We start from the raw sequence: 25,377 nt of genomic DNA on the forward strand, positions 1-25,377 counted from the left end.
CTTCTAAATGCATCCTCATCCTCTTCAGCTTTGCAAGCCTGAATAACATGACCTTTCCTGTTCTGCTTTGCTACTGGCGCAGGCCAACTGCCTCTGAATCCTCCCAGCCCCTCTCAGCAAGCTCTTGACGCCCAGTCTGCAAGATCGTCCTTTCTACCCAATATGTCACTGGTCTTCTCTTCCTTTCTTTTCCTGGGTAGTATCTCCTCTCCAGCAGCCCAAAGCCTAGGACACACAGCAACCTCCCTTCTCCACAGAGAACATTTCAGAGCATGGGCACACATGCCTTTTCTGGGTATTTCTTCTCTCCGTCAGATGGTCTGTCTTATTAGTTGGGACTGAGAATGCCTTCAAGGCCATGCCTCTGTAGCGTCTGTGGCTACACAGTAAGTTGGACTCATTTTCCAGGAACAGGACCTCCCCGTCCAGCTGTAAGCAAAGCCGCTTTCCCCACAGTATGGCTCAAATGAGAGGCTCAAAGGCTCCTTTCATCCTCCCAGCTTTGCCCGCCTTCAGGCCAGTTCATCCATTCAGTCCACTGAAATGTCAAAGCTCAGATGGGCAACGAGCCCATTGCACAATGAGAAATCCCCGACAGCTCTATCAATGTGTTCCCGCAACGACGAGTGGGAATAGGTGGGCACAGCACATGAGGGCTCAGGCGGGAACAGTCTTTACAGGCGCAGCGTTCAGTGCCACAGGCTCACTTAATGAAGGCAGCTAAGGAGCAGCATCCACTTGCTATAACAATTTTCTTGCAGTCTTAGTACTTCACTGGGCTTCAAGCAGTAAGTGTGGGGTCCAACATGCGCCAATGTCAGGAATAGCTATACAGGCGGGGAAAGCTCTGTTCGGGGAGACTCTAGTCAATCATACAACTGTGCACCGTTGCTCTGGGCTGCATGGATTGTCTCTGGCATTATTTGTTATCCATTCTTGTGCACTCATATAGAAAGGTGTAGCTTGTTTAGGACAGACAACTGAGAAGAGGAATTGTGGTACTGGATACTGAGACTACAGACTATAGGTTGAAAAATAATTGTCACACAATTTCATTGCAAAGAAAGGTCACAGACTATGAAAAAAAGATACCATTTCTTAAAGGCAAAGCTTGGTTTGTGCTAAATCAGCAGGTGTGTTACCAGGAAGAAACGTCTACTCTGCTGAAATAAATACTGCTGAGACTTCAGCTTGAATAAGGTGTCCAGTTATAGGCACTCCACTTCTTGAAAGACATGGGAAAACAGAGACAGAAAAAGAAGAGATTTAGAAAATTACTTACAAGGAAACTTTGAAGGAACTGGATTGTTTAGCTTAGAAAAGAGAACACCACATGAAAAACTTCACAGAAGTGGAAGTTTGTAAGGTGAACAGCTGGAATGTCAAAGATAATCTAAATATGAGGAAAATCTTTTCAGCTCCAGACTCTACTGCAGCTAGAGCAGGATACTACTTAAAGAGGCTGTGAAATTCCTTCCATGGGAAATCTGAAGAAAAGTTAGACAGACATCTGTCAGAGAGAGCCTACTAATTCTGGTTTCTCTGCTAACGTAGGGGTTGGATTGATAACACTCTGCAATCCGTGCCAGCACAAGATTTCCATTACAGATGTTCATTTTGCTATAACACAATGCTTATTCCATCCTAGTAATATTATTCCTTGTTTCCCAGTGTTTTGCATTTTCTTAATGACAGAAGATTTTCTACAGCACATGGACCCAAAACACCAAGAGTGCCCTCAAGTGATCAGCAACACCACAAGTTAAAGTTAGTAGGCACAACACTGTCACAAACCAGAGAAATGTAATAGATAAGCAGGACTGGCTCCAGCACACGGTACAGGTTCAGAACATGAGAACGACATATCAGTTTATTTGGTCCTCCTTTGCTGTTGTATGGATACACAAAGAAGCTGCCGTGAGGTAACAACCTACCATCTGTTGGATGTTTCGTGGTAACTGTGTGTAAGCTTTTATCTTCCAGTAAATGCAGCATAACCTGGGAGTTGTGCAAGGTAAAATCATGCACACATGCAATTACCACAAAGCATCTGATGTACCTTCTGCATGACACAAGCATGACCGATTCCTGGTGAGTGAAGGTGACTTAAAGCCAGTGTTGTGCATTGCCATTTGATGAACTCCTCTGTAAAGCCTAAAAAGCAGAGGCAACATTGGGACCTGAACTACCAATAAGGGCAAAATACTTGAGGACACAGCTGAGCACCTAGAAGGTGTAAGAGGAATCCCTAAACCTGAATGGATGATACAAGAGGGAGGCAGAGGGCCTGGAAATGCAGAAGTGGCAGAAGTAGTAGCATATACTTGGACACTTACCTGCTCCACAGTGAGAGGGGAGCTGATCTCTTCCCCACGCAGAATCATGGACCTCTGCGTCAGTACTTCAGAAAGCTGGAAGGCGTCTAAGCCCAGGAGGTCACTGGCAATGTTCAGCACTAATAACAAAAGAGGACGCACTTTTTTCTCCTGCATGGATCCCCATCACTCATGAGGGATCCGTATTCTGCAGCTCAGTGAGGAAATCCCAGGGATAAGGCAAGAGACTAAGCCCCAGCACAAAACGCACTCCCTTTACTTAATTCTCTATGTATACCCAAGGCTGTAAGCTCACATATCCAGTCTGAGGCAGGGTCAGCACCCGTTATGGGCCACTCATACGAGTCAGCCTTCCTGCTGACAACAGGAAGAGCAAAGCACTGCGTAAAGCTCAGCACCAGCAAAATATTTATTGAATGAGAAGATGCGGTTTCCTAAAGGCACAATAGTGCAGTCTGAGCATGGGATTGCTAAACTTGGATGTCAAGAAGACAGGCAATTAACTTAAGACTTGAAGCACTTGTGATATATATTTATTGCTTCTGTCTGTTTAGGGATTCACTTTATCACACCAGCTCAGATTGGAGCTCAGCTGTAACAGAGCACACACTAGCAGATGCTTCAAAGGAAGATGTGGGAAAGTCTGTAACAGGCTACTTTTATCTCAGACTCCTCCCTGTTCCTATTTCTTCCTGCTCTTTCAACGCATATGAGAAACTGTGAGACTGTGGACTCAGTCTGAGAGTATCCAGGAGAATAAAATGGATCACAGGGCCACAGCACAACCAAGTCATACTGGTACTCTGGAGCCATGCATCCCGTGGCAATGCTTTTGCAGGGTTAAACTGCAGGGAATCTGCTGGCAAAGGCACTGCAGACCAGCACAGCAGAGGGAGAAAGGACAAGGGAATGAGCTTTGTTGGGGGCCTTGTGGGGCTTTGCATGGTCTACCAAGTTGCTAGGGTCCCACTTACCGGCTTTCGTTGTAACCTGGGCCCCTCCAGCTGTCATGAATTCAACGTTTCCCAGATGAAGTGTGCCAGAAAGAAGTTTGAAGATGTCTCTGATTTCTTCAGTGCTGAAGTCCACCACCTTCATGGCAGTCTATGCAAAACCATACAGCTAATGTTGGCTGTACGTACAGCCACAGTACAATGCAACCACCACACCCATGTCCATAGAAAATGTAAAAGTCAGAATTATAGTCATCATGTGTGCATATAGTGCGTGCATGTGATCCAGGGTTCTTGGGCATAAATTGACTTTGAGAGGTAGGACCTAGTTTTCATGCATTCACCCTGTCAGGGTTCTAGTTCCCTTCTTTCCTCCAGGCCTCTCATCAGCTGAAGTATAAACACTATGTCACCACTGAAACCTCTGCTGTACAGGAGACATTTCCTTCCCTTAAGTCACACCTAAACAGGAGCTATTTAAAGCCTAAGCTGACCCCTCTCACCTTGCCTATCTGGTTTCACCTACATTATTAAAGCCCTCAGGTTGATAACCACTTATCAAACAAAACATGAATTGCATATTCATCGTGCCAAACCCATAACCTCTGGTAAAGTTACAGATGTCTATTGAAATCTGTGTGGTATTTCAGAGTATGCCATTTGCACAGGTGATACAACTTTGCCAAAACATTTCTGGAGAACACTACCTTCAGATGAAACTGTTCCCCTTCTAATGGTCAGTGTGAGGTTTCCTGCATCAGGCTATCTAGAGGGGCTCCCAGGAACCATTACGGGGTGGGAGGTGGGGTTCATGCTCCCCAAAGTCTCCATCATTCTAAATTATTATTCATCCTGGACCGTTTCCCAAACTCCCCCATTTCTGTACACTAAAACCACTCTTTGAGACTTGTTTTTACCATAAACAGGTAGAGTTGAGTTTCAGACTCTTTGAACACCAAATTTTGGCTTAGTGCAAATAAATTCTGCCTGTGAGATCTAGACCCTGCAGCATGTTTAGCCCACGAGATTGTGCCTAGAAGTTTGGGAGAAGTTAGGGCAGGACTCACCATAACCTTACTGAACATCTCTACGTCATTCAAGTTCTCATCAGTCACACAACCAGACTGGTTCAAGTAGCGGTAAGTCTCTGGCTCAGAGAGGGAGAGGCTCTCTGCAACAGATGAAAAAGAGGAGAAAGACAATAACGTATTTAGCGATCAGCCTTTTCATTCTATGATCTTGATCCCCAAAACCAGTGTGTATGTTTACCATAGGGAGAGTTCACCTCAATAGATTCCATATCCCTCAAAAGCCACACCTAGACAGTGAACGCACTGGGGAAGGGGAAGATAAGGGTGTGCAGTAACGAAGCTTGTGGATGGTATGCAAAATGATGTAGAACAGTCAGATCCCAAGCTGCAGAGTTGCAGAAGAATATTTCAATACTGAATTGACTCAGGAAAAAAAAAAAACAAATATAAGATGAAATTCAATCTCAAAGTTTACAGAAAAATAGTCTTAACTATGCACATACAGTAATGAGTTCTAAATTAGGTATCACCACTGGAGCCACAATTCAGAGAATCACAGTAAGATTTTTGAAGACATCACCTCAGTGCTGAGCAGCAGTCAAAAACTGAACTCAATTCATTTCCTTCAGTTTTAGAAAGAACACAGAACTAAACATAAAACCAGAATTAGATCTCTGTACATATCTGTAGCACAACCACATCTTAAATACTATCTGCAGGTATGATCCCCCATTTTGAAAAGGACAGAGGAGAACTAAAAGATCTATAGAGAAAGGAGATAAGGATGCTCCAGAGACAGAAAAACATTATGGATGGGGGAAGCGAAGCAACCTGCTTGGAAAGGGAGATGAGGAAGAATAGCGGAGTTGTGCTGAAGAAAATAATCTGGTTTGTATGCTTTCCCCAAGTACTTGCTGATAACCATGGTCCTCACTGTTTCCCTTGGCTTCAGATGGATCTCTGAATTGACCCACATGGTCATTCCTGCATGAACTCCTTAGAGCTGAAGCCCTACTTCCTTCCACTCTGTGTCAGGCCCAATTCTTCCGTCTGATTATTCTAACACACACAGAACAAAGGCATAAAGAAATTTCCCAGTCCCTCAAAACCAAAGTGCAACTGTAACGTGTTCCTGCCCGCCTGTCTGACCTCTTCAGCAAGACCATCAGTGCTCAGCAGTGCCCGGGGCAAGTGCACACAAACATTGTTCAGGGGGTGCTGCACTACAAAGAGGATTGTTCCACAGCCTGCAGCTGCTGCTTTCTTTGCATGCCCTCTTCCAGACGCACCTCTCCCCTTCCCCATGAACAGGGCTATAAACCCTTTGTTCAGATACCTGGCATGCTTTGACTCTAGTCCTGCCACTACATCGCTGGTCTTTCTAATTCTTATCTCTCCTATTACCTGTACTGAAGGTTTGTTGTAGATGTCTGTCAGCCCAACCTTTAAACTCCTTGAACAGCTCCCATCAGCACCTGAATCAAGACTCTTTACCCTTCCTTTGCCTCTAGTCAGTTTAATTTTTTCCCTTCACTTTTCACAGACTTTTCCCTCCAGCTCAGAACACTTGAAGTATCTTTTCTCATATAGCATTTCTGTCATCCTCAACCTCCTTCTCGCAACTCCCCTTTCTGTTTCCCAAGAAATCACTATATGGCCTTCAAGAAAAAGTTATATATCAAGTACCTGAACTATCCATGCTCTAGTTGACTTACACCTGCTTCACATGCTGGACTGGAAAGAGGACAGAGCCATATCCCAGAAAATGAAATTACCTTTCTCCTCTCCGCTCACACCAGCTAGCAGAGCATAAAAGATGTGGTAATTCCTCTCTCCAGGGTTCTGGTGTACCACTCTGTTCTGAAACAAAGAATACAAAAGTAGCCAGTAGAAAGAGATCACACTTGTGTTTGCAAAGGCAATGAAAGGACCAGGATACAGGTAAACCTCCAGGGCCAATGAACAAGAAGGACTTCTGCCAGTTTAGCGATGGTGTTATCTAAATAAGCTCTACATGAAGATCTTGTCATGTGTGGCTGTCCAACTAAGCATGTACAGACTTCTCTGAAATCAGAGACTGCACGCATGGACAAACCGAACCTTGTCAGTTCTGGCCCTGCTCCTCAGCGAGTTCCTGAGTTCATAGTAAAGTACATCAGAGCAGAGATATCTGCATTTGGAGTTTGTACCCCCATATTCCTCTCTATGGAATTGAGTCTCCAGGTACTTGTTCTATCTCTCTTTCCCCTTGGTAAACACCTTTTTCTTGGAGTCTCTCTGTAATGCATAGTGTTTATCAAATACAGGAGAACAGGCTCTGACAAATACAGAACAAACATTGTTCCTCCACCATCCTCTTCCTCAGTTGGGACAGTTGCAGCAGTAACACCTAAAGAGTTAATAGCTATGTGCTGTGACAGAGGCAGCATCATCCAGGAGATCTGGCACTGCCCCAGCATAACATGAGGAGAGGGCTCACCCAGCAGCCGGCAGAGGCAATACCTACCTTTTCCAGTAAATCTGAACAGCATGTTAAGGAGAAAACATTCAAATCGCATATGAACAGATCTCCTGACAACTGGCAAAGAATCTTTTAGACACACTGGGATGAACCCTGTAACATGCAACAAATCATTAAATAACTGACAACCTTGGAAACTGGACAAAGAGCAGTCCCAAACATCACCTCGGATCCTCCTCACTACTCCTTCATCCAAGGAGGTATTATGTGCCATAGAGATATTTAAAAGGGCAGGGTCAGATAGAGCATAGAACTTTCACAATGGTGAGGTAACCTAACAAAGGATGAGCCACAATAGGGACACCTAGAAAGATTAGACAGGCCACTCTAATCTGAAAGTCTGTATTGCACACAGCAAGTCTTGCATCAGTTCTCATTGCTTCTGCAAGAGACCACTATCTTTAATCTACCGACAGCACAAAGAGACTAAACAATCCAAGCCTGTTATTTACAACAGTAGTAAAATCATCTGGCTGCTACTCCAGTGGAAATTGGTGTGGTTTGCAGTCATCAGCAGCTCTGAACATCAAGAAATGTAGTCAGCGCAGCTGCCTCACGTAGACAAAAGATACGTCAAAGCCTTTGGGAGAGGGGTACGTGGGCACACAGGGAAGGAAGTGGTCACGGCACAACATAATTCAACTATATCCAGTCGTCCCTGTCCTTGTCACTGGAACAGGCTCCCCAGGGAAGTGGTCACAGCACCAAGACTGTCAGTGTTCAAGGAGTGTCTGGACAATGCTCTTAGTCATATGATTTAGTTTCAGGGAGTCCTGCAAGGAGCAAGGAGTTGGACTCAATGATCCTTATGCGTCCCTTCCAACTCGAGGTATTCTGTGATTCTCTGATTAGGGTTCCAAAGTTCACTGGAATGGGCAGCCCAAAACAGGGAGTCATAATTGGTCCTCTGCATCCAAATATTGTGCAGAATGTATTGATTCTTAGCTTGGTGTCACTTTTCTAAATCATTAATTCATTGGCAGAGCTAACATAAGGGAACAATATTCTGGGAAAAATGGGATGCAATCAACATGAGGGATCTTCCCAGGTAGCAAATTCTAGAGATTTAAGTATCAAGTGTTATGATTGCCAAAGTGAAAAGTGAAATGATGTCCCTACCTAATGTAGTACTTAGATAGAAGGTTTCCAGAGTTAGGTGCTGCAGAGCTACAAATCAAACACTTCTTCCCTCTAAGTTGCAAATTTGCCCACAGATATAAGCTGGCTTTAAGAAACTGTGATGAGGGATTTCCTGACCCACTCTGAGCTCCTCCTCATCTTTGTTCACTCCATCCATTTCTGGTCCACTGAAGAAAAGGATACAGTCAGTTACTCGTCCTCCCTGGATGTGTCCATGTTGAGAGAAGTGCAGCTGGATGAACTTGCCAAAGCGGCTGGAGTTGTTGTTGTAAACTGTCTTGGCATTTCCAAAGGCCTCCAGAATGGGGCTGCGGAAAGAAGGCAATGAAGATATCACTGGTGATTTGATACCATTACAACAAAGCGTGTGCCCAGCCTTTTGCCATTTGCACAGCGTGCACTGCCATGTGAGATTAATTTGTTACAGCACCAGACTGGACAAGCAGGAAGAGCTCAAGGGCAAGGAAGAATGGCAAGAGCAATTTAACACACTGCTAGATAAATTTAAAACCTTTGGGATTGGAGTTAATTAAATCACTCTCCAATCAGTATGGGCAGCTGGCGTTCACGCTGTCGAGGGCATTCCCCACCAACGTGGCTTCAGGAAATGAAAGGTGGAAAGACCCAGTCAGGTTGTGTGCTTAACACAGCAGCATCCCATGAAATGGGCGTGGCGTTTTTTTCCGGATTTTCAGAAGCATCAGACATATAGGGGAAACACTCTGTAGCTTTAAACCACATACTTCTTTGTTTCTGTTTCTACCTTTGAAAGAGAAGACACTATAAACCATCTCTTAAACTTACTGGTAAATATTTCCAAGCTAACACACAAACATAGTACTAAACTGATTTGTTTGGTACTGAAATTTGATACCAGAACACAGAAACCCTTGTTGTTACTTAAAACTTGCTGAGGTTGATACAAGCCACACGTTTCCAAGCAGAGGGAATATCCACACATTATAGATTTGAAAACTTCATTCTGAGAGTGCCACATCATCCACTTCAGGAAAAAAAAAGGTTGCAAAAAGCCCCTATCACCAAACTTCAGATGGGTGATGAACTGAAGAATTTTGTCTCCTGGTCACCGTCCTGTCTTCAAGAGGTTCATGTAACATGGAAAATGGTGAGAGGAAATGCAGCTTCGTTTTTGCTCCACAGAATGGTACAAGGGAAAAGCCTAAACCATTCAAACTGACACACTGAATCCAGGATTAAAATATTCATTTTTGCAATTTAGCCAATTCTAAAATAATCTGAAGGCCTGAAAAGCAAGGAGTCACAGAGATGCTACGAGAACAGCCTCTATGTGATCATATTTAATTTTAAAACTTACATAGGTTTTAACAAAAATTATTGCTGTTATTACCCTGAGAAATACTGGCTTTTTGAACATCTCCATCAATCTACTGTGCAGAGATGGGCAGATACAGGATTATTCACAAGTTAATAATTATAACATGACAAATAATCACAACTACAGATACCACTGGAGTTTGCCGAAGGCTTCAGGCCTTGCAAGTGTTAGCTAAGTGAGAGCTGTGGTTGTGGGAAAGGCCCAGAAACCTTCAGGAAACTTCAGGCAGTGTTTTCCCAATTTTTCTCTTGAAAATATCACTTTAAAGCAACAAAAGCATAGAAATGAAATTGCTCTGTTATAATATGTTACAACCATAGAAATCTCAGTCATAGATGTCTTTGTGCACAGATCAGGAGGTAAATTCCTTGCCCTGGAGAATTTGAACTCCAAGACCTACGCCTCTGAAACAAGTATGTAAATAAGGACATTGCACAGGAATATCCCAGTGAGCGCACCAACGCCATGAATCAACAAAAATTAATGGGGACAACCAGAAAAGGGAGGACAGGCTTATGTTATATGACCACCACAGCTGCAGTGAGAGTGCAGTAACCAGCCAGCCAATCTTTATGGCTCTAAATCATATCAAATTAGATAAGCAAAGCACAAGGAAGTATCTTTATAGTTTACTTCAGCAATGGGCTCGTGCACATGAGTGCGAAAGTCTTTCGTGCATGGGGGAGGAAATAGGCACGTGGGGGTTTGAGGCTGGTGGCAGCTGCAAGGCAGGAGGGTGGGTGAGCTGGCACAGCCAGGAATGAGGGCAGGTGCCTGGGCCAAGCAAACTGCCCGCGCCAGCAGGCACGTCACAACATGGCATTTGATGCAGCAGTGAACTGTGCGGAGCGGTGCATAAGGAAGGTGATGCTGGCTGCAGGCCGGGTGTGTTGCAAGACTCAAAATGATGGGAACCAGCTTCAGCAGGGCAGCAGAAAGTGACACCTGCGTTTTAGAAATCACAGAATCATAGAATGGTTTGGGTTGGAAGGGACCTCAAAGATCATCAAGTTCCAACCCCCCTGCCATGAGCAGGGACACCCTTCAATAGACCAGGTTGCCCAAAGCCTCATCCAACCTGGTCTTGAAATTAGAATCAAATATTGCAACATATGCAGCTCCAGGATTCAGATGCATAGCTGAACACAAAAATGAAGATTCAAAGATTAGAAGGATGAATAAAAGGAGAGGTGGCTATGCTGTCAGCAGTGCCACCCAACATGGAGAAGGGAGATTCAGAGTCAAGCAAGCAAGAAAAAAAGCTAAGAGGAAAGTGAGCAGCATCTTTAATGGACTGATGGATATTTCCAGGGAAAATAGACCAAATCAGCGGTGCCAAGGGAGTTTTCAGAGCCTGATTTCTGAGAAATACACCAAGCGTGAATGATACAACACACAAGCAAATGATAGAAAGCTGACATAACGCTTTGTTTGCATTACTGTCTAAAATGGAGAAAGAATCCAGCATTGTTCCTGGGTACGTGCTGGGGTACCAGGATGAAAATCTGCCATAAGCTAACCCAAGGAGGGCCACTGGCAGAGCAAGTGAAGCTGAACTGCAAACGTGTGAGGTAGACTCATTAGGAATGGCAGCAGCTTCTGGATCTGGGCCAGGTCCTCAGCTTCTCTTCTTCAGAGAAAAGAAGAAAAGAAAATCAAATTCTCTTGCACTTGCATTGCAATAGCTCACGTCGCACTAGAGACGTACACAAAACGGGTTGCAAGCTCTTACTCCACCTCACAGCTGTGGGATCTTGCAGACTCAGGAATCACCTACCTACCATTGTAAGCTTTCTGGATCACAGTCAAGTTACCACTTAACCACTAAGCAGGCTTGAGCCTTCTAAGCTGCTTGCCTTAAAGCAGATTTTGCAGATCTTGAGTCGTGACTGTATCGCGCTTAAGAGCTTTTTCCAATTTGCCAATGTTCCTGGTAAAATCTGCACCTGCAAAGGATAAAGCATCCAACAACGGTCTCTCGAGCACCAGGTCCAAAGGCAGCAACTCTTCTGCTCAATGCTGCTCTGCTTATAAGGAGTGTAAAAACTGCAATGCTCTTGCAGCTGCCACATTAAATGCTGCATGTCTGCTTAGGCTATTTTCACCACAGTTGCTAGTAACTTTTTGAGTCACCATCTTCTAGGAAACATTCCTTCTCTCTACTCTCTGGGCCCTCAGATATGCCACTTGCATGAGGGTCACTTTACATAGATGGTTCAAGGGAGTCCACTTTATTACACAACTAGATCCTGTGCAGACATCTGATTTGCTCCTCTGGAGGTTTCTGCAACTATCACAGGCTCTAACTGGGACCAAGCTGCAGCCTCGCCCTTGACAGTACCAAACTGCAAGACCCCAGCAAGGTCCTCCAGGCACAGGCAAGATAGTCTTGTGTTAAGAAATGTTTAATTTATTAAATAGAAATCAGGTGTTAAGAAAAAGGAGAACACAAACAATGAAACAGATACTTAAGTAAACAGCTTTCCTCACTCTTTCCAAGGCTTACCTGAAAGTCAAACACCGATTGACCTCCTTTTCTCAGCCTCAGCTTCCATTTTTACCTCAGGTTACAACCAGTCCCTCGCAACTCCCCCCACAAGGCAGCGGGCAGCACAGGAGGTCACACACCTAACAGTTTCTTTCTATCACACTTTGCTTCCTCATTTTTTCTGCTGCTCTTTGCCTCTTACCGGTTGTCCTCTGCTGCACTTTGCTTCTTCAGGTTTTCCTAACACTTTTTTCCTTGGTGTCCCTGTTCCAGTGTGAGTCACCCATGGGCCATGGTCCCTCAGTGGTGTCCTTGCCCTAGCATGGGTCATGGTCCCTCAGAGGTGGCAGGAATGATCCCCCCAGAGCATGTTTCCATCCCCTCATGTCTACCGGTTTCTTTCCCAAACACGTTTGACCCAGGCACCATACGCTTCCTGGCCTGACGCCTGGCTATGTTTTGGTGGGTGCCGGGACCAGCTCTGACCAGCCCAGAGCCTCCTCCCACACACAACCTGCCACAGCCCCCAGCAAACCTCCTCGCTTGTGCCCCTCACAGCTCCCATGGATGTTTCTCTGTGAAATTGCCTGCCTGGACAGCAAGCGAGCTGCAAGGTGACCCACAGGACCTCTGAGGGCAAGGCATGCTGGTGGCCTGAAACAAATAGAGGCCAAGGGAGAGTGATGGCTAGAGGAGGAGACCAAGAGTCAGAGCATGATGGAGACTCACTGCAAGCACAGCCACAACCGAGAGCTGTGGGAGATGGGGACGACCTGACAGCCAGGGAGGGACGTTACCCACGTCCCCTCCAGCCACTGCCACAAGAGACGTAGAGCCGGAAAGAGGAACAGTGCAGTGATGTGTGGGTGAGCTCAAGGGTCAGCCAGGTAGGCACGGGGGATGAGTTACTGAGGGAAGGAGAAATCCCAGCCTTGGCTAGAACATTAATTCTCCAGCTGCCATGCACACCCCACACTGCTTTTGGAAAGAAGCCTAATTCATCCACAGGCAGCTGGGAGAGCAGCCAACATCAGGTGTCCTGGCAAGACTGCGACCTCCGCATTTCCCTGACGTGACATCATTCAGCTGCATGATCCTCACCGCCCAGGTTCGGCTCCATCCACGGCCCGGCTGCCCAGAAGGCAGTGTCCCCACCAAAGGCAGGCTGCCCCAGCACACTGGTGTCCGTGGGGATAGGGCCCTGTGCACCCATGAGGGTGACCGTACCTGCTTTCCAGGATGGCTTCTTCCACGTGGGTGGTCTTCTCAGATGCAGGGGCCCCAAGGGAGGTCTGGCTCATGGCTGACAGAAATTTCAGCAACAACTTGGTGCTCTCAGTCTTTCCAGCTCCACTTTCTCCACTGTTAAGAAAAACCCTACATTTCATTCACAAATCCAGGACAAAAAGAGCTAACAATAATCCCACCCACGGCAGAGGAGTGATCTCCAGGAATAAACATGTAGCATCTCCGCTCTGGCAAGCAGGAAGCAGGCAAAGGGTAGGGAGGATGGTGTGGATATTTAGGCAGATGTCATTGCAAACAAAGCAGCAGGAGCAAGGCATGTAATGCAGTCAGGGAGTAGCCGGTTCTCCCATTTCTAACCTTATCAGAACACACTGGCTGTCATGACGCTTCCACAAGCAGCAGTAGCACTCATTAGCGGTGGCGAAGATATGGGGAGGCAGCTCACCCAGGCGGTGCTGTCTGTACAGGTCTATGGCATCCACACTGTACAGACCAGGGATGGGTTTGTAGGGATTTACTGATGCCAAGATGGAACCAATGTTTGTCTAGGGGGAGAAAACAAAACACAGCAAGGAAATAAAACTCCTGGAAAAATAAAAAAATCACAACAAACCTGGACCCTGAAATAACTCATGGTTAAGGGTCAAAGCCTGAATAAGGAAGTTTGGCTTCAGCAGAGAGCTCCCCAGTTTGGCAAAGAATATCAAACCCCAGGGCAGGGGGCTGCACAACTGGGTATGGATGGGACAGTGTGAATTTTGCTGCTTTACAATAAAATGTTCATAGTCTGTTGTCTTTGCTAAATTAAGCTGACGTAATTTAAAAACATGAAGCTATCTTCATACCCAGCTACCTTGCAGTGTGTTTGAAGCTGCAAAGCAGAGCCAGGACTGAAGGAGAGTCAGGAGATACCTTCAATGTCCCTAGCCACAGTCTTAAACAGAGGGGGCTTGGCAGGGTTCAAGCACCTCCCGAACGAAGAGGTGGGAGACAAAAACACACACACGTGCAAAGAGTCACTAAAGCGTATCATTTTTCTTCTGCTGAAAAAATACTGTTTGGAGCAGCTTAAGTCATTTGGTAAGCCAAATCAAAATTGACAGCTGAAGATGAAGCTCAGGATTTCAAGTCAAAACATTTCTACATTTTATAAACATTTTATTTTGAAAATATTTATTTTGAAAATCTCACAGTTCAAGAGTTAGTAAGGTTTCAAATAAAATACCCAAAGCCTAATATTGGATTTCAAACATAGTCTTTTGTGAAGTCAGAAGGAAATTAATTTTGTTTTTTGGGGCATGACTTTTTCGGTTCAGCCAAGCAGCTCAAATCCAGTTATTCTCAGAGCTGCAGTTCAGAGCAATGGTGCCACCTCTCTCCTAACAATGGCTTTGTAATGTGGTCAACATCCAGCTTAAATTCTGCTGCTGGTACGGTGGCATCCTCCACAGGGACATCTTGGGCTGCTTTACTCCAGGAGTATCCATTCTCAGCAGGGGTGACAGAGGAAACACTGAGATTACTGCAGCAGGTGCCAAGCTTTGTGGCCAGGGACAACATCTAGTATTATTTCCAAACCATGAACTACGAGTCACCACACACACACACACAAAGAATTGCATGCATCCATTGGAGAAGCTGTAAATGAAACACTTGGTGACAAGACAGACACATGCTTTCTCCCTGCCAAATGAAATCTGGGGCCATACTGCAATGCCAAGCTCTGAAGCCAGACTGATAAGATGCTGTAATCACAAAAATATTTAAGACCCATTTATTAAAGCAGCAGTCAGGGATCATCAGGGGAAAAACCCCCATCACCTCAGCCTAATCACATTATCAGTATGAACAGGCCAGCATGGAACAAGTCCTGAAGATCCTCTGACATGGACTTTTGTGGGCAGAAATATAATTCATTGGTGATGAAAGCAATAAGCAAGCAAATGATCTTTGGCAACACAGGTGGGAGGAAATAGGAAAGCACAGAGAGAAAACATGGATCAGGAAAAAGCACTGTATAAGCAGCTGAGCAACAGACATCGTCCAGAGACTGCAAGACATATGTCCATCCTAACACTTCTCCCAGACCTTCACAGCATTTTTTGTGTCTCAGATGTTTCATTCTGCATTTCCCACTCTAGTTTCAGCTCTCCCAAGGAATAGAGGTCTTTTCAGAACTTCTTCCACTATGGCCATTTCTTTCTAACGTGTTTTTAAGAAGCTTTTCCATCTCCCAGTTGCAGCCTCCTCATATCCTACAGTCCCTTTAGATAATTTCTATCCACAATTTTTAATAGCAGTAGCATTTGTGCAACCATGTACATACCAGCCACTCTATTAGCAAGGAATGATTGTCCCCAGAGAAGTCTGTAGAGCAGGACAAGCCACGCGTGACATGTCTACTTCTCAAGACAGTAGATCCTACTTGGGTGGTTAGGCATGGCAGAGCTAGGGACAGCACAAAATACAGTAATACAGCCCCTGGCTCATTTATACATTACTCACATTATGTTGAGTCTACTTTCATTAAGGGATACAGGAATTGCAGGAATGAAGGTGGAAGATACACTACTAAAAGCTGCAGGCGGCTGCTGCTGTGCTCACATAATTTCCTTAAACAGTATGGTAGAGCTTTGTTTTCCAAAGAAATACTATCAAAGGTACTGTTGAGATTGCCAGTATTCCTGTAGCAAATTAATTATGGGTACCACACCAGTCTAGATATACTGCCACCTACACTCCCTGACCAGAAAGGATCAATCATAGAATACCAGATTGGAAGGGACCTCAAGGATCATCTGGTCCAACCTTTTTTGGAAAAAACTCTGTCTAGACAAGATGGCCCAGCACCCCGTCCAGCTGAATCTTAAAAGTGTCCAATGTTGGGGAATCCACCACTTCCCAGGAGAGGTTATTCCAATGGCTGTTTGTTCTCATTGTGAAAAATTGTGTCCAATCAGAATCTCCCCAGGAGTAACTTGTGCCCATTAACCCTCATCTTTTCCACATGACTCCTTGTAAAAAGGGAGACTCCACCTTTGTAGCCACACTTTAAGTACTGGAACATGGTGATGAGGTCTCCCCAAGCCTTTTTTTTCCCCCAAGGCTAAACAAACCCAATTCTCTCAGCCTTTCCTCATATGGCACGCTTCCCAGTCCTTTGATCATCTTCATGGCCATTCTCTGGACCCTCTCCAGGCTGTGCACATCTCTTTTGTATAGTGGGGACCAAAACTGAGGACAGTATTCCAGGTGTGGCCAAACAAGTGCTGAGTAGAGTAGGAAAACGACTTCTTTATCCTTGCTGGTGATGCCCTTCTTAATACAACCCAGCATCGTGTTGGCTTTGCCACAGCAGCACACTGTTCACTCACATTGAGCTTGTTGTCTACCAGGACTCCCAGGTCCCTTTCCACAGAGCTGCTCCCCAGCCAGGTGGATCCCAGTCTGTGCTGCACTCCCGGATTATGTTTCCGAGGTGCAAGACCTTACACTTGTCCTTGTTGAACTTCATAAGGTTCTTGTTAGCCCATTCTTCCAGCCTATCCAGGTCTTCCTGCAGGGTGGCTCTCCCAAAGTGTCCACTTCCCCTCTCAGTTTGGTATCATCTGCAAACTTCATCAGGGTGCACTTGATCCTATCATCCAGATCATTTAAGAAGGTGTTAAACAGAGTTGGGCTCAATATCAATCCCTGGGGGACCCCGCTTGTGACAGGTTGCCAGTTTGAAAAAGAGCTATTTGCCACCACCCTCTGGATGCGCCTGTCAGCCAGTTCCCCACCCACCACATGGGCCACTTGAGTAGACCATAACACATCAAAAGGATGTTTCTCTCTAGGAGTTCATGGTAGGGTGCCTCCAGGTATACAGCTCAGAACCACACTGCCCTTTTTCACAGCACTTGTCCACTTTGCATTCTCAGTTTTCCATCCTCTCATTAATTATTTATTATTAGTTTTAATACTAGTTTCCAGTATTCCAGGTTACCCATTCCTTAAGTGAATTTGTTTTCCAGAAAATGATATTTCTCACGTGCTTCTAATCTCTCTGATTTCTTTCCAAATATTTTTGACCCTGACTGATAGGCATAACTCCTCTCAGTACAGCTTCACCTGCAACCTCAGCCTACTATGTTCTATCTGTGGGCACCGTTGAGGATAATATTAAAATGAACTCAAGCCCTGTAACATTCATTCACAGATCACTGCAAGTCATTAGGTGGCACTACAGCTGACACTCAATTTCTGCTTAACTGAAAACTATATGCATCTGGGCTGTGGCAAAACCTGATAGTTAGTGATAAGGTAACTGCAATATTAATGTCTGCACTGCAGTAATGCAAAATAGCACTTGTATGGTTTGGTGTCCTCTGGGTCAGGCATTGCACACAGACATATGCAGACACACTCAAGGAGGAGCTTGCAATCCTTCACTGAAAGGTTCTTCCCAGGGCTGAGCATGTTACAGAAATCAGGCCTCTTCATAAATCTCAAAAAATTCAGATCTGAGGTGCACAGCTGACACTCATGCACTATGCACAGGCAAAAGACGACATCGTATTTAAACTTTAACACTTTTACACATGGGTGGAGACAGCACAGAACGGATGCTGAATAGGAGAAGGAATGACATCAGAGCTAGAGAAAAGGCTTAAGGAGATACAGCTGCTGTGACACTGTCACAGTACTGGCATTGTGGCAGTTCTAGTGCAAGGCACAGACTGAAAAGGGAGAGAATCCTGCCTCACATTTTGAGGTGTGAGGAAGAGGAAACAGGAGGAATATACTCAAATGGGCAAATTGCTCTACGACCACATAGGACATGTCAAACAGAGGTCAGGAAGAGCAGCAAGGACAACAGCCATCAAAAGGGTGTGTGCGCATGGGTACTGCCACAAGGTCACAAGGCTATATTGTTAGACAACAGGCAAGGGGGTCTACAGCAACAAAAAAGAGAATTTGCAGTCTCCTCTGCATCCTGGTGCAGGAGATGGCTCAGAAACGGGGTCACTTTATTGATCATTTCCTGGAATACAGGTGCATATGGTTTGGTTGCCTTGGTAACAGTTGCTATGCAACAGATAGAGATTTACATTTTCCTGTCATAATCCGAAAAACCCTGTGTGCACATAGCATGGACAAGCAAGGTAAGAGTAAAGCAAGGTAAGGCACTCTTTGTAATATATCCTCCTTGTCCTCTCCAAGTCTCAGCAGAGCATGCTGCCATCCCACCACTCCAGGGATGCCTCATCCCAGGTGTGTTTTCCCTCATGAGTCCCTTTCCTGATGCTTGCCTCCTTCCTGAGGGCCTGAGAGGGAAATCAGGAGGTGCTTTGAGTATTTATCTGTGCAAAGAGAGCAAAACAACTCAAAAAATGCACAACTGCATGTAAAAGCAGAAGAATTAGGCAAGAGTTTTGCTTTCCTAGTTTTGCTGAGCAGTAGCTTCATCTGGATCAGGAGGGATACTCAACAACAACCTGTGTACACTGCACTTTCCAGTTTGCTTGGCCATATAATCCTCTGAACAGCAATAATGGGGAACCTGGGGAATGTGAATGCCAGCTTGTAAAACACAGATGGTCATGGAGGATACAGAGCTGCACAATTACCACAAAGTCTAGAGGTGAACGTTCATGTTTTGGAAGACGTTCTTCTATAGATGCAAAGAGGCCCCTCTGGTAGGGGTAGGATCTCACAGGGCTAATGGAACTGGCATGGAAGAAAAAACCTCCATTTCTATCCACATGAAACGATGCTCAGGAAACAACGCTAAAAATCAGTATTTCACATGCAAAGTGGCAGCCCTGAAGCTAAACAAAAATCATTAGCCAGAAGGGATGTTGGCCAGCTTGAGCACTTACATAGATGTTACCCTGTTGATAGCGCTGGTGCAGGTTAAGCAGAATGGCAGCTTCATGCAGATCTCCCAGCATGGACATGTCTTCTACCCCATCAACGCTGGTCTGGTGCATCGGCAAGACCTTTTCTCTGGAGAGGGAGGCCTTGGGGTACTGGAATACCTGGAAGAATGGGGAGGAGGACAAATAAGCTCATGACATCTGGGCACGTGGTCTGATTTCCTACCAGAAACATGCCCCTTTCCACAGCTTTATACTTCAGCACTGGAAAAGGAAATGAATGAGGCACAGATATGCTCCCTATTTTTATAGTCATTTTCTTCTGTTCCTGTTCATACCTATTTGAGTTCTCTGGCCAGAAATCATACAGCACACTCCCTTCTTTTGCTACAGAGTCAATCTCTCACCTTCACTAGTGACACGGACAGATCAATGCAAGGTTACTTGATTTTTACCAAAGTCCCCTAAGCAGGAGCAGGGCACCAGCTTCCAGCTGCACTAGCTGGTCAAGTATTACACACTGCACTCATGACTGTGAATAATGATGGCAGCTGCTCCCAAGAGACCAGGAACAGTCTTTCACAAAAACACAGGTGGGGTCATGTCTGACTGTGGGGAGGCTGAGGAAAAGTTTATTCACCTTCCAGGTTTGGCCCTGCACTCTCTATAGGAGCAGCCAGAGAGTATCTGGGAAAGGTTGTCATGTCAAGAGCAAAGGAAAGCAAAGCAGATGAGAAGCCAAATATAGTAGTGACATCCTGTGTGCATGCTGGCATGTATGTATCTGATGCAGCTTTCAAAGTGTTTGTACAATGACAGCTATTAACTTTTATCACTGCCCTGGGAAGTGCCCTCTTCCCTCTCTATGTGGTTGCACTCTTTTGCTGCATCCTCAATTGCTGCATCCTTCTTCCTGCTAGAGCTTCCTCCTCAATAACCCACTCTTCAGGTCATCTTCTTCACCCCCTTTCAACATAGCTGAGATTACGTGACTGTTCGCCTTCACCATAGCCACATCCCAGCCCTCCTTTCCTCCTCCTCAAGCACGATGCTGGCATTTCACAAAAGTTATTTCAGTTGCTTCCCACTCTTGGATTCAACCATGTGCCATCTCCCATCCAGCATCCCAAGCTGCGCTAGATGGTAAGACCCACAACAGAAAGATGGGAGACTTCATACAGGCAGCCTGGAGAAGCAAACTGGCCCAGAGTAACCCTTCCAAAGAAACTTGGGGGTTTCCTTCCTTTCCAGGGCTCTAGTCTCTACCTCCTTTCCACCCCTGCTTGTCAGCCCTCCCAGGCGCCAGCAAGAAACTGATGGACTCCATTATCTAAAGCATTGATCTAACTGGTTTCTCCTGCCTGCTTTCCTGGAGTCCTTGGGCTGCTGTAACTGCTAGGGAGAGGCCAGCCATGCAGCTGCAGGCTGAAGACAGAATGAGGTCACCCTGCCCCCTCCAGCGAGTCCCTTGCAGGGCACTCACTGCTGCAGCGCATTGCAGGTGCCCAGCGAGCACCCCTTCTCAGCTCAGGGCTGCACCCTTGCCAGCACCGGGAAGGAATAACCTGGCACAGGATCCCTTTACAAGACCCCCACGATGCCTCCAAAAGCCTGCACAGTAAAACCAGCAGCTCTGTTCCTGGAGGGAGCTGGGGAGGAGAAGCAGGCTCATTTCCCAGATGTGTTCACCCCAGGTCTGCCCAGTCACACCTAATGAAACAAGGACTCGGTCTCTTCCACTGGGAGACTGCCCCACAGCCCAATTTTCTCGTCAGCCAGGATGCTTTCAAAAATATATAGTCCATGTTCATGAACAGCTTAGAACGAAGCCCACTCCAGCACACAGGCTCTCTCCAGGCCTCTCTGGTCTTTCCCACACCACTTCTGGACCTGGGTGCCCTGCCAGCAGCAGGACCCCCCACTCTGCAAGCATGGTCCAAGAAAACCACACACTTGGCTTTTTTCTTCAGAGTAGAGGCCTCAGGCACTTCCACAAGGGAACTGAGGGAGCAGGAAGGGAAAATAGGACAACTAAATTCAGGGGAGAATACAAGTTGCAGATGCACAATGTAAACCAGACTCTGTCAGGAGCAAAACCACTACAGCACCTTCAACCATGAGGCAGCAAACCACCCTGGCTCTCCCTTCGCTGCTGAGTTGGACAAATTTTGGAAGGGGACAAGTCCAAAATGGTATTATGTCATCTTTCCTTACATCTGTCTCACACTTACGCATTTACCACTGCGTTGTCAGCATTCATGGCTATTTGGGCCAGAAGAGAAACATTAAGAAAACATCTAGGGAAAAAGCTGAGTGGACAAGTGTCCCAAAAGATACCAGGAGGTTGGCAGCACCTGTGCCAAGAGGCTGCTATGCACGAAAAATAATTATGTGATGGGTCAGAGCTTGTTTACTTGCTCTTGTAGACAACACAGGAGAAAATGGGACCCTGAAGAACAACAGTGACCCTAAATGTACAAGTAAATGATTAGTAAGGATTAGATCATCACCTGTTAAACTTGTGAGCCACCTGATTGGGTTTATTCAGTCTAGCTACAAATAAGCCATCAAATACCACACAAGCATCTTACAACACAAGCAAAGATTTCTACTTTCTCCCCAATGCTACACTGATTTTGTCTCAGCTTTAGCCCACAGTCAGAACAAGATGACCAGGATTCTCTCCGAGGCCCTGCAATGGTCAGGAATAAAGCAAAACCTGGCCAGCAGACAAGCCAAGATGAAGATTGCCAAGCCTGCTCACAAGGCTGAGCAAGGGAGAAATGTTTCCTTCTCAAACTCAAATCCATCCATTAGTGCAACCCTGAGCACATAAGCAAAGCTCCCACCTGGCATCTAAGTTATGTTTGTCCATAAACCTTTTAGCTGATCTGTCTGGACTGTGGTTTCTAATCTTGTGTTTCATAAGTGTCGGCTCCTCCTTTCCTCCCAGGAAGTCACACTTCTGATGGATTTGTTGCTGAGGTGTTTTTAAGGAAGTGGAAACAAATGGCAAAAGCTCTGAAGCATGACTGGACTTCTTACCTCAGAGCTGCAGGAATGCTGGGCCACAGCAAACATAAGGACACTAGATTTAGGGATCCTAAAATCAGAAGGATCAACCGGCCTATCCAACCCAAAGTAAAGTGAAGATGTTTTCATCTGAGTTTTCACGTGGGGTAGGACAGCCAGTCCCTTCTGCAGTTATGAATCAATGAAGCGCATAGGACAGCTATTGCGGAGGGCACTAATAAAGAAAGCCTTTTGGTGATCACCATGTACTTTTTCCCGCATAAGGCACATGCTCCTTCAGCCTAGTGGTTTATTCTTTCATGGAGGTAAACACCCAAATCCAGCTTTTTTTTTTTTTTTTTTTAAAGACCTGTGGCTTTTTAAGACCCAGCATTATCCTGTGCACATTTTCTAGCATGGGCACAGGCTGGCAGTGGGTGCACCCACTCAATTGGCTCTATGGTGCAATTTCTGACATCCTTTCAGAGGTGCCACGTGCATTTGGAGGGGTTTCCAAGGCCACAGCAGCATATCAGATGAGACAGGAGCAAGTCTGGGAGAGTTACAGAAGTACTCACCATTTGTTGACCCTCTGCAGGCTACTGCATTACCTGCGATGAATGCCCCTCTGATCTCTTAAAATGAGTTAGTGACTATCCAGCACTCCCAAAACAAGGCAACTCCTCAAAGAAAGGATTTGAGAGACTAGAGTAACCAGATGGAAAACCTATGTGTCTGCTAGGTAAGTTTCTGTCTCTGAGAAACAAATCAGGCTCTTTAAAAAGGAATTATTTGAAATCTAGCCCTTTCAAACCAAGACTAAAAAAATATGACAGTCCTACCACTGACTCTCCACAAGCTGGAGTCCTAAAGCCCCTTTCTCCCTGCACCCTCCTTTTTTTGCCAGGTAAGAGGCTGAAAAAAAAAAAAATCCATTCAATTTTCTGTAACAAAGAAGCTGCCTGCAGAGCACTGTTCACCAAAACAGCGGAGCAGATCTAATTGCTCACTGCTGGAAGGCACAGTCCTGCCCATCTCCCCATGCTCCTCACAGCCCAGGCATGAGTTTGACTCACCAAGAACATCAGTGAAGGCAGTGAATAGTTTTCCCAGGGTTAGGGAGCCGAGCTGACTCACTGAGGACTTGGATGATCCCCAGATGTCTCTTCCTACCACTATTACTCCATGAACACAGCAGCAGGCACGCCAGGGAACCACAAGGAACACAGGGCTGGAAATAAGTCAGGGAAAAGACCTGATGGCTATTGCTGGCAGCGAGCTTTGCTCTCAGAGGAGCTCAGCTGCCTTGTTGAACTGTCCTATGTGTAGCTGCTGCACTTAGACTGCCAACTGACACAGGGAGCTCACTTCCACGTGCCCCTGACCCAAAGGACTGATGGCAAAAGCTGCTGAAGCAGACAGTGGTGAGCATGACAGCCCCTACAGCAGCACGGCTTGCAAGAAGCACGTCCTAGCAGAAAAGGCTGCTGAGTTCGTAGAGCTGCCTCCTTCCTGGGTGCATTTGGCCAATATAATTGTTTTGCCGTTAATGCAATTCTTTCAAAGATCACACAAGAAAAATCACACAGAATGAGGTGGGCAGACAAATAACCAGGAAAAGAGAACAATCTTCTCTTTTTAACCTTTGTTAGACCTTTCGCATGGTTTGTAGCAGAGCCGGGCCACTTTTCAGACAGAACCACAGCATTTCAATTGATAAATTTCCTTTTAACGTGAAGGTCATGCAAGACCAAGAAGTGCAACGTGGCACAGGCTACAGCTTCATGCAAACTTCACTTACCGTGCCATAATCTGAGGTGAAGAGCATGTTTCCATCGGCACATGAGCCAACAGTGCATGGCTGCAGCTGGTCCTGCTCCCGCAGCCATACCCTGGCACCCTGAAAAAAACCCCAGAAGATCTTCTGTTAGAAAGAACTAGAGCCTGCAAGATCCACCCCAGGGGTGCAAACATCCAAGGAAAGCTGGGGGGAGCTGTGGTGTTCAGAGGCTACTTCTGACCTACAGCTGCTTAAAAATTTTAAGCAAGTCTTACTTACATTTTCAGGGAAACTGGTTTTGACTTTTTTAATGTAACACGAGAGGAAGAAAAAGCAGTTTTGATCAGCTTCATGTGGAAACCAGCATAAGGAAACATCCATTTTTTTATAGGAAGAGTCATGGAAAGATACAAACATGCAGAATAGTGGGTTCGATTGTCTAAATATTTTCAAACTTAGAATAGCTGGTCATTAAAAGTCATGCTATAATAATAATAATAGAAAAAGTAAAGCATGTTTACAGTTTCATACACCCACACATTATTGTAAGTCAAAACGTTTCCAGAAGTCATCAGCAACAGCTAAGTAGACTTCACAGAGCTTTGTTTTCCTCTCCTGCAAGAGTTTCCTTGGATAAATTACATGACTTGAGTGTTTCTGATGTATATACATCAGGGCCATCATATATACAGTTTCAAACACACTACAACATCTTAAACTGCTCAGTGTCTCTCAAGACAACCCTGAACATGAAGGCAGACTTCTGGTAACACGTATGCAGGGATCTGCAGTGCGAGCAGACCTCATACCTCACCTACCAAAAAAAGTGCTGGGGAAAGCAGTTTGGTGGATTGGCCGTTTCTGCCCTGCCCGACTTTGGGACCTGGTACGCGGGAAAGAGCAGGAGCACAAAGGCAAATCAGGGAGAACGTGACCTGCAGTTACGCAGAATTAGGCATAACGTCACACTGCATTTCAGTTATTGCAAACTAATCTGTTCCATATCTTCCCATAGAAATCACATAAACTCTGTTTACGTAAGTATTGAGAAAAAGCCAAAGTGCTGAACTGTTGAGTAACATTAAGGCATCCTGCTTTTCATCGATTCATAGACCTACTTTCTTCCCTTGAGTTATTGATTATAGAAGCCCTTACTATCCTCTTAAACCCGTCAGCACCATTAGCTCTTTGCTTATAGGCTTATTATGTTTGAAGAGATACAATAGTATTTCTATATTACATTATACAGAATGTGGAACACTAATTCTATTTTTAATGATTTATTTTGATTTAGGTGGGTTGGTTTTTTTTTAAACTACTTTAGTCACTTTAAACACTTTAGTATCCTGAATATTCCTTATTGTAGATGATAATTCCAATCTCCAGTCCTCCCAATAGAGGAACTGGTTTTAACAACATTAAAAAAGGCCTACATAATTCTAACTTTGCTGCTATGTTCTGCTCTAGAGTTTTCACAGCAGGGAGATTAATTTCCCCTCACCGAGTGAATGAAAAGCACTAGTGCATCAGATCAGTACCTAAACCCAAGGATAGTGGGCGAAGATCACCCTCATGGCCAGCAAGCAATTGAAAGAAACGTCGTCTTATGTTGCAGATTCAAGTTTCAAGATCCTAGAGAGCTGGTAAGCA

The 25,377-nt window shown here is 45.4% G+C and overlaps 1 protein-coding gene across 5 annotated transcripts in view; it reads right to left on the reverse strand.

Annotated features, from left to right (window-relative positions):
- LOC104633459 (unconventional myosin-X-like) overlaps positions 1–25,377 on the reverse strand; it is a 97,305-nt gene that overhangs the window by 59,385 nt on the left and 12,543 nt on the right. For 2 of the 5 annotated variants that reach the window (XM_075756854.1, XM_075756851.1), the window contains exons 2-10: positions 23,749–23,847; positions 18,939–19,097; positions 13,432–13,619; positions 13,054–13,188; positions 8,171–8,289; positions 6,096–6,200; positions 4,357–4,460; positions 3,311–3,440; positions 2,337–2,455 (exon numbers count right to left, since the gene is read on the reverse strand). In XM_075756854.1, the coding sequence (XP_075612969.1) occupies positions 2,337–2,455; positions 3,311–3,440; positions 4,357–4,460; positions 6,096–6,200; positions 8,171–8,289; positions 13,054–13,188; positions 13,432–13,619; positions 18,939–19,097; positions 23,749–23,847 (1,158 nt within the window). Of the gene's footprint in view, positions 1–2,336; positions 2,456–3,310; positions 3,441–4,356; positions 4,461–6,095; positions 6,201–8,170; positions 8,290–13,053; positions 13,189–13,431; positions 13,620–18,938; positions 19,098–23,023; positions 23,048–23,748; positions 23,848–25,377 lie in introns of those variants that run through there. The other 3 variants (XM_075756853.1, XM_075756852.1, XM_075756855.1) reach the window with 3 other exon arrangements.

Source organism: Balearica regulorum, chromosome 6 (genome assembly GCF_011004875.1).
Source record: "Balearica regulorum gibbericeps isolate bBalReg1 chromosome 6, bBalReg1.pri, whole genome shotgun sequence".
NCBI lineage: Eukaryota > Metazoa > Chordata > Aves > Gruiformes > Gruidae > Balearica > Balearica regulorum.